Source organism: Papaver somniferum, unplaced genomic scaffold, assembly GCF_003573695.1.
Source record: "Papaver somniferum cultivar HN1 unplaced genomic scaffold, ASM357369v1 unplaced-scaffold_125, whole genome shotgun sequence".
NCBI lineage: Eukaryota > Viridiplantae > Streptophyta > Magnoliopsida > Ranunculales > Papaveraceae > Papaver > Papaver somniferum.
Window position 1 is genome coordinate 16,576,325 of NW_020621603.1, and position 10,133 is coordinate 16,586,457.

Sequence of the window (10,133 nt, forward strand, 5' to 3'; positions counted from 1 at the left end):
TGAGAGAAAAGTCCTTTGAGAAAGTTGTGTTGGTGAGGTTTTTTATACTTGTAATATTTCATCAATCTAAATAAGATCGTCATCTTCTCAATGGAATAAAGTTTTAGTAATAATCGTGGCATAGATCTTTCATATATTCTTATGATAGTTTGTTTGAGTTATATCTTATGAATTTTATGGTTTAAATCCATTTATATTTAGGGATTGTTATTTGGATGTACCGTGGGGTTTCCTCCAACTACAAATACAATCTTTTCTCTTAACTGATTTTCATTTTAAACTCTTCTCCTCTCTTTTTCTTTCCTCTTTCACTTCCATAATTATTTTATACAAGAGTGTATAACTCGTTCAGCGTAAATTGGTATTAACTTACCCTACTTTATTAATTTGAATTACAACCACGTATCCTTTGAGTCCGCAACTTTATTTGGTATATTCCTGCTGGTATGATTTTGTCATCGTCTGAAAGCGACTTTGTTTTATCTTTGTGATGTATAAGGACAACAAAACTAGCGCATTGGGAAGCCCTCGCTTTTGAAATTTAATGGTGTAAAATTTTGAAAAGAAATAGATAAGTAAGACAACATCCACGCAACATTCTTTATTTTAAGTTAGATAATGTAGTTTGCTTACCTGCCCCAACTTTTCCCAAATTCCTTCATTAGCTAGATTTAATTTAATCATGAAAACCTTCGAGACATTATCAAACTCAGAGGCGGTTTTATTTGTGGCCATATCGCGTCATATGTGAAACTTATGAACAAATCAGGAGGTCCCATAAATCTGCATATGGCTATTGCATCATGATAGTGTTGTAACATGTATTTCTTCCATTCACTAAGAGATGATGGTAAATAATCCCTTTTTTCGACGAACGTATGTAATGTGTTTTTTTTTAAAACCATTGTAAAGTTATGCTTTAATTGTTTTTCCGTTTTTCTCCAGCGAATGATCAATTTGGACTCTTTAGCCAAATACTATTGGAACAGACAACCTCCCTGAACTACAACGAGGCATTCAGGTAATCTTTGCTCTTCCCTAAATGCAAAGTGCTCCCGCGTTATTATAAGCTTTTGCCTTTTTTTTCTCTCTGGTTGAGGCTACGTCTCTGTATAATTTGGTATATCTTTGTTTTCAACGAAAGGAAACAAAAACTGGTTTGGAATGCCCTAAACTTGGATAAAGGTTAGTGGTCGTGTTTTATCCGGGTCTTTTTTCGTCGACTATTATATCTTTGCACGTATTCTTGCTATTACTACGTCCTGGGATTATAGAGCAAACACTTTTAATGAGTGAGCATCCATAAAACCCTTAGGTCCTAAGCAATGTAGTCAATTTCGGCCATCTCGGCCGGAATTTCGCCGGAAATTCCGTTTCCGGACCAACGTAACACGAAATGCAACTTTCCGTCGGGACGGAAAATACCCGGAAAGTAACCGAAATTCCGGCCGAGATTGGACAAAATGAACCGGAATTCCGGCCGAGGTCATACACAGGGAGAAAGAAAAAAGTTGTTAGAGTTAACAGGTAAAAGACGATCTTTCACTCTTAACGCCACCTTTTTATCTCTTCTGGTTCATTTGTTTGCCGTCTTGGACTCAATAGGTAACCCAACCATCGACTAAACCAACAGCAACACCATCTTATCATCATTTTATGGGGACTCTGTCAGTCATTCATCGACACCGTTACCTACATACACGCAATATCACGTAACTTCTGTGACTAGAGATTCTCTAACTTTCTCTTGTATACATGTACATGTTCTACTAGTATATCCTTGAACGATCAAAAGGTGTTGATGATGAAAAACAACCATACTTTTTAATTAGAAGGCCATTACTCAAGTAAATTATACTCTAGTTTATATGCATACAGCAGCAACAGGTATCTGAAAACATTGAGAACTTTTTTGGGATCATGGTTTAATTATATATATAAAAGTTGGAACCGAGATTACATCGAGATTTGGAAACGGAATCTCCCCGAAACAACGTTGTACCAGTGTCTCGCTCGGGACCGAGACAAACCGGAATCCGAGATCGACTACAATGGTCCTAAGATCAAACAACACGAAGACCAAAATATTTAAACTAAAAACTCATTTTTCTCCAACATTACTTTCATGTAGTATTTTGATAAGATTATTTTCATTGTTTCATGCCGCTAGTGAAAAAATTGGATCTTTTCTATCGTCTGGTAGCAGTGTGTCGATCGTCTACTAGCAATACTTCACGTCTTTTTGTCCTTTTTTACAAATTACCCACCAACCATTTTAGCAAACATATTTATTGGAAGAGACGCTTGGGTAATATGGCGTCTTTTGTATTAGTTGTCTGTTATGGAAGTTTTATGGAAAGAGATGTGTCCAACGTGAAGAGATTGGTCAAATGAGAGATGATGACAGTATACCGACATGGAAATTGATTAGAAGAAGTTTTTCATTCATTTATACCTTTACGCCAAAGAATCCTGATTTCACACACTTAACTTGTGTTTCATTAATCCATCTTCTCTTTCAGTTCCCGTCTTCCCATAATACATACGATTGCTTTCAATACGTTTACTGTAAGTTGTCTTATGATGGCGGGATGACAATTACTTTATCCTTCGTACGTACCTTCATTTCAAATAGTGTTGATCTAGCACTATTACTAAAGGCTGTCAAATTCTCCGATTCATTTTACCTTCATCTATTGTATAAAACTTTGTATCTATAGGATTATTAGTCTGGAAACATTAGGTTTGTTACTCTGAAAACATTTGCAAAGTCAATTATGATGAATGAAAAACTAACCTCTCAGCACTTGGTTCGTTGTAATGACTTTCTTCGCAAGTTTCACTTCATCTGATCCAAATGGAGCACTTTGTTTTTGGGTGGTTATGGCAGCAATATAAAGAGATGTTTTTTCTAATGAGGCAACTGTTGGTGGTGTGGTTATATATTGTATCCGCTGAACATTTGAGAGTTTGTAACTGTTGGTTGTAAAAAGTCATGTTGTGAAATTGCATCCATTAGACAATTTAACTGACTGTAGGAGTTCCTTACTGTGTCTTTTAAATGTTAAGTTATTGTTGGGTTTGCCCATAGGGAAGTGTCTTATAAGATTAGCCAATCAGAAAACGATAACATGGATAGTTAGTGTTTAAGTGGCTTCATCAAAATCAAGAATCACCGTGGGATTGACATGTGGCGACTTGGGGTCTCTTATTATAAAGAAAGATCCGGATTTTAGAAATTTGTATATAAGTACTTTCCGACTAACCCATATCTTCTTTATGCATTTGTGATTGATAAATTGAGTAGTAATCATAACAACTGAAGTTGCAGAGAGATGTTCGACTAGGAATTTTGTGAAAAAACTCTAGTCGACCTAGCCGAACTTTCTAATTTCCTAGCCGAACCTCTAGTTTCTAGCCGAACTTTTTGTAAATGTATGTTTTAGTTCTATCTTAGATTCAGTTAGAAACATGGTGGACTCGACATTGCCGAACATAACTCTGTTAAATACTAAATGAGAATTCGTCTAGCTGTTCTTGTTTCTCCAAGCCGAATAACCTAGTCCACACACCATTAAAGAGGATGTCCGGCTACCGGTACTTTTGTTTTCTTAGTTGAACCTATAACTATTTTGCGATCTAACTTTTAAAAGTCTCCATATTCACAAATCACTCATTACCATATCACTGTGAAGATCAAAGATTAACAATTCTTTAAATTGTCTTTCGAATCAAATTGTCTTTCGAATCACTCATTTTGAATACAAGAATCTCAAAACCTAATTTTTGAATTTTTTTTTCTAAAACTCTAGTTCTCCTTCTTCTCTTTTGAATGATCTTTAATCTTAATTCTTTTATACTAATAATAACTCAAATATATATAATCTTACTAACATAATATAATATATTTATTTTTACTAACTTAATTATTAACCACTAACTAAGAAAGGGTATTTCAGCCATTAACTAAGATACATGAGGTCAGAGGCTTTCATATTTACTTCGTAATGACCTAATTTCAAATTTCGGAATGGTCCCCTCGAAAACGGGATGGTCCCAAAAAAATCTTTTTTCCTAAAGCTACATTCTATTTTTTTTTTTGGTCCGTAATGAAATCTCGGGCGATCTTTTTTAGTTTTCTTATTTTATTAGGTTTTAGTAAATTGCATGTTTGGTTAACAATTTTATTCTGTTTAAAATTTGCCTATTAAGTGAGCCTTCATATCCCTCAAAATTAACGGTCTATGATTTTTTTTTGAAGCAGTAACAGTCTATGATGTATCCAAAACTAGTTGGGTTATTGAGTAAACTTGACATCGATCTAGTCATTTAGACAATGTGCATTTGCGGTAAAACATGAGTTTGTTTTCCAACAGATCAAGTGTTTGGTGTCACTGTCGTGGAATGATATACTTTACTTGATATTATTGATTTTCTAGTCGTAGTTTAAGTTTTTAAATCTGTTTTAATTTTCCGATTTTTTAAAATATTTTTCTTTTGATTTTTGTTCTTTCAAGTACTTCGAATAGATTTACCAAGGCTATATCCGGATTATTAAGAAGAATCTAACGAAGAATGGTTTCATGGGGAGCTTGAATCAGGTTGACGATATTTGTGGTATAGGAGAATCAATAGAGTTTTTCAAGGATGCTAAGAATACCGTAAATGTTTATCTAACCCCTTTAATAAATCTTTATTTAGTGATGATCTTCTCAAACTAGAAGTATTTTCTCAAAGATTTGTTAAACTAACTCTTAAGAGAGGTACGTAATTTGGGATTACCATTGCACGCTTCTAATGTTCTAGCAGATTTTTTTGCTTCTAAGTATCCACCGTATATTCCTAAGTAACACCATATATTCTCCATGACGAATATTTAAAAGTTCCCGTTACTTTTGTTTATATTCGCTCGTTGGTGTAGAAATAATTAAATGTTGGATAACTTCTACGTGATAATAGTTTCATTTATTATGTTATTATATGTGACTATTTATGCGAATGTATTATTATTGGAAATCCATATTGTTTTCTGAAATTTTGGGTGGATCTTCAGATTTTTTAGACTGTTGATATACAAGATAATAGAAAGTCAAGTTGAGAACGTTACACTAAGTTTTAAATAAGAGGTAACCCAATCGATTTTGTATTTCCATCCCTTTTGTTTTTATTTTTTTTAGTTCTGCATGTCGTTAGGGCTGCACAAAACCGAATCAGATCCGAAAATCGAAACCGAAATCGAACCGAACCGAAACCATATTGCTATGGTTTATTAATGGTTTTCGGTTTCAGATAACCGATAATATTGGTTTCGGTTTAGGTTTTATCTCAAAACCGAACCAAAAACCAATTGGTTAGACGATTAATAGTGACCATAGCAGAATGAATCTTTTCACACTGATGAATTTTAGTTAATGAATGGTTAGGACTCTTAGGAGGATTATTCGAGTTAAAGCCTTTTGCTGTCATTTTAGTTGCTCGTCATTTATGCCTCTGATATGTCGCCAACAAACTTTTCTGCCGCTTGTAGTATTGGGTGTACTGTTTGTGTAAACTATAAAGCACTGACACATTATTGTTTATAAATCATTCGGTTAACCAAAAACCGTATGGTTTTTAACAAAACCGAGTAGAAATCGAAACCAATGAAACCGAATAGGCTATATGGTTTAATTGGTTTTCATTATTGGAAAACCGAGTACTTTGGTTTCGGTTTAGGTTTTGCCAAAAATCGATAAAAAACCGAACCATGTACAGCCCTACATGTCGTAGTAGGAGTTTCTCCTTTTAAGTTTTTCCAAGTCTCAGAATGGATTAAAAAAAAAAATCAGACGCAGAAAAATTCTTTTTTTCTTTGACAGTTTTCAGCACAGGGACTCTAGAGATTTCATTCGAAGTGGGAATTTGATGCACTCCGATGACCAGGGCTGTTCATGGTCGGTTTTGGTTTGGTTTCTAGCCAAAATAAAACCGAAACCAATACTATCGGTTTCTAAAAATCTAAACCAAACCAATCTATTAACCATTGGTTCGGTTTCCAAATGGTTCCAGCCGGTTTCGGTTTTTCCCAGTGGTTTTTGGTTAACCAATAATTATGTCAAACCAAAAATAAAAATTACACAAATTTACAGAAAAAAAATCGTAGCTGCAGATAGTATTGGTTTACAAAAATTTACAGACAAAAAATAAATAAAAAGAATATCAAGAATAGTTAAAGCTTACTCTAAATCTAGAGATCAAAAGAAGATATATAATATATCTTAATTTAGTTAATGACAAACAAAAAAGAAGGAAGACGGAAAGAAGAAAGTCGAGTAGCAGCACTGGCTGCTGTAGTTGGGGTGGAGAAGGGAGGCGACTGAGAGAATGAGAAAGAGAAAGAGGGAGAGTATCATAATGAAATATTAGATTTAGGATTTCTATTTATCCTCTAAATCAATGGGTAGAATCTAATACTTGTAAATCAACTGTAGAAACTAAGTTTAAAAATTAATCGGTTTTCAATGGTTTTTGGTTCGGTTTTAGAGGTCAAACCAAACCAAAACCAACACTATCGATTTTCCATTTTCTACGCCATAACCAATCCATTAGTAAATGGTTCGGTTTGGTTTCTTCCTAATTGGTCTGGTTCGGTACGGTTCCAGCAAAAAACCGAAACCATGTTCAGCCCTACCAATGACCATATCTCTTAGACCATAACTCGGAGCATTTAGCCCGTTAGTCCTTTTAATATGTCGTAATAAATAAGTAGACAAACATTTTTCGTGAAAGATGCATCACCTAATTCATTACCAATTTGTACAATTTTCAAGGTTAATAATTCACTGTTACATCACAAAATCAGGAAATTTAATTTTGAACATGGTGGTGGAGAATGTTGCCTATGAAGGAGGTAGTTAAAAATGCAATATACACAGACTGTAGAAGGTCCGAAACAAGACAAAAAAAAAAGAAAGAAAATACACAGAAATCGAATTCTCAAGCATTTACACAATTAGTTTCAAAACCATTAGTCACCCAGTGAATGAGTATATTTAGTGCCACAATTCATCAATGAATGTTTTTCTAGTTTATTAGGAAAGAAGTAAGCCGACTTGTCTACTTTTGTTTGCACGCCTTTAGACTCCTTGATGACAGGTGTCAAAGTTTCAAAAGAATCATTCTTATGCACAAGTCTTTTGGTACAATCCTTGCAAGTGCCCTCTATCTTTAAATGGCTGCTACAAGCACGTAAATTGCCAATACTAGCTATTAGAAAAGTTGTTGAGCCAAAGAGATCAACAACTATTTGCACATTGCAACCCTTCCTCTCGAAGAAGTACCAAGTCATAGTGCCCCCAGCTAAGCCATAGCTAAAGACAAGTGTTTCCAAGTCTTAAAAGCTAGGGGAGATAAAAATATTATTCTCGCACCTTCTTTACACTATTGTGTAGAAATATGATGTAAATGAGGTGTAAGTAAAAGTTCCAAAAGAAATTGAAATTATAAAAGGTAATAATCATTCAAGGGTTTCGCAACGACTTAAAATGTACTCCCTCCGTTCCACTTTAGATGACGTTTTTGGAATTTTCATTCGTCAAAAAGGGGCTTTGAGTTCCTTCAAAAACCTAGGTTTCTTCATCTTCTTCAGTGTTCTGAACTCGTCAAAAAGGGGCTTTGAGTTTTGAACATTTTCTGTACTGAGAGTTCTGTGTTCTCCAGACTTGCTGAAAAAGAAGCTCAAGATCAGCTTAATCAGGGGAACACCAAGAACAGAAATGGTTTTATAGACGTTTTATATGGAAATTTAGTGGCGGAAGAAGAACAACAGTAATGTCAATTTCAGAAGAGATACAAAATGAATTTCTCTTAAGATTACCAGTGAATCCGTATTAACTTGCAAGTGTGTTTGCAAGAACTGGCATGCCCTAATCTCAACCTCTGGTTTCGTTAAAACCCATCTTGCTGTTCAGAAAAATAAGCCTATTATCATGCTTAAAGCCAGTATTCACCTTTACTCCATAGGTTATGATTCATTACCATCATTACCTGTGTGTGAAATTAAAGATGTTGTTATTAAAATGGGTCAACCATTCAATTCTTTGCTAATTTAGTGGGGTGGATTCTTGGGTTCAAGTAACGGTCTAATTTGCATATGGTTGCTTAATTTTATTAGTGGTAATAGGGACTTATTATGTCTTTGGAACCCAGCCACAAGAGAATATAAAAAATTACCTGAATCACCAATTGGATTTAATAGAGGCAATGTTTGCATACATGGCTTTGGTTATGATCACAAGACTGATGATTACAAGTTGGCAATAGGTGTAGAAGCTCCTGGAAGCAAGGATACTACTCTAGTCCAAGTCTATTCGTTAGCATCAAATTTATGGAAAACTGAGAAAACCATACCTTATCTGTTTTGTTATATGCATATTTCTGGGGTACTTGTTAATGGAAACCTTCATTGGTTAGCGCTAGGTCAATACAATTTTTTATTACTCTCTTTGGATATCAGTGGTGAGAATTTCGAAGAAATGCAACTACCAAGAAAAATCCCGAAGTTGAATAAGGATATGTGTGTAGGTGTGTTGCAAGGGTGCCTTTGCTTACTTGTCAGGTCAGATGTTAACGGTGTTAAGTTTGAAGTATGGGAGATGCTGGATTACGGAGTTCAAGAATCTTGGACTAAGCGTTATGTCATTGCCCATGAGAGTATTATCAATGAACAGAAATATTTTTGGCTTGTGTAGTCTTTCAAAAACGATGAGATTCTACTCTTGAGTGAAGATATTCTAGTATGTATGACCCAAAACACGGAAGTGCTAGAGAACTGAAAATCGACAATGTTCGTTTCAGTAACGCCGAGGCTTATTGTGAAAGCTTAGTTTCTTTGAACTCTGGTACTTAGGTGGTGGGAGAACGTAAGAGTAGGTCTGCAGACACATTAGCCCGAACTAGAAACTCAGATAAAGAGACTGATCTTTTTTTAATTCTCATGTTTTTGATAATTGTACTGGGATGTATCTATGTAGTTTATTTTTAACTGAATTATAAGAACTCATGCTGTGTTGGTACTGGTGCCTTCAAATTCCTGAGTCGGTCTGTTGGAAGTTGATGTTACGGTCTATATTTTAGAGGAAGATCTACTTTGAATATTCAATTTATTTACGTGTCTATGGAACATGCATAGTGCCAATCTTTCACTTTTTGAAGAGTCCCTTCTTTCCAATCAATAAATATAGTGATAGCTGCTCTTCTTTTTGTGAAACTAACTAATGTGTAGTTTATCTACAGCTGTAAAAAGAAAATTAGTCAATTTTGTTGCATAGTATCATAAATGCTTCGAGTTATCGATCAACTTGAGACTGCAAGCAAATGTTTCACATAGTTTGACATGGATGTTGACAAAGGGTTTGTTATGTTCTTCTGCCTGGGTAACATATTCCTATAGGTTTTTGTTTGCTGTTGTTGTTACTGCAGTCATCTCTGAATTGATAAACTACACATCGACTCGAAGATCTGGTGGTGTAGCTGCTCACATGCCCTTGATTCAATTACTTGTGACCCAAGTTATGAATCTCAGGGAGCAGCTTAAGGATTCTTCAAAGGTATTTAATATGGTTAAGTTTGCTTGTTTCACTTGTACTTCTTGAGTTTCTTGTGTAAGGCAGCATAATCATACTACAACGGTTCAGTTGATGAGAAAGTTCCTATTTGGATCACCCAGTTTATTTAGGGTCAGTAGCACGACACCCCTATGTGATTTGTATATCACGTACTATAGATGCCAATATGTCTAGGTCGTGTATTCTGGTGCAATCCAGACTCCAGAGATATCAGGCCATACTTGTATCTGTTGTGCTTCAATCTTTTTTTTTTAAATGTTTTGGATGTTTATGATTTCAAATAACTTCCACATTTCCACTCCGTTCCATGCTTTGACATCTAGCAGCTGACTTATAAGTTGAACACCACTTTCCTGATGTATATTATCAAATTGCTCAGTTTTCTGTTATTTTTAGAGGTTACCTCTGAGAGTTGAAGTATCTCTTGTAGAGGTTACCTTCAGGGTTCAGTATCCCCACAACTCTGAAAATATTTCAAGAAATGACTGCAGGGAATTTAAGGAAACTAGATATGGTAATAATTGGTCA

At 34.9% G+C, this 10,133-nt stretch overlaps 1 protein-coding gene across 1 annotated transcript; it reads left to right on the top strand.

Moving 5' to 3' along the window:
- Positions 1–819: 819 nt before the first annotated feature.
- Positions 820–8,729, top strand: LOC113331356 (F-box protein CPR1-like). Its single transcript, XM_026578070.1, has 4 exons — positions 820–850; positions 946–1,021; positions 7,699–7,806; positions 8,153–8,729. The coding sequence occupies exons 1-4, from the start codon at positions 820–822 to the stop codon at positions 8,727–8,729; spliced, it is 792 nt and encodes a 263-aa protein (XP_026433855.1).
- The last annotated feature ends 1,404 nt before the right edge of the window (positions 8,730–10,133 follow it).

Coding starts and splice junctions, on each gene's coding strand:
- LOC113331356 (XM_026578070.1), top strand. CDS start 820: ATGTATTTCTTCCATTCACTAAGAGATGATG. Junction 1,022..7,698: donor AACTACAACGAGGCATTCAG/GTAATCTTTGCT, acceptor TGTGTTCTCCAG/ACTTGCTGAAAAAGAAGCTC. Junction 7,807..8,152: donor GTGGCGGAAGAAGAACAACA/GTAATGTCAATT, acceptor TAATTTTATTAG/TGGTAATAGGGACTTATTAT.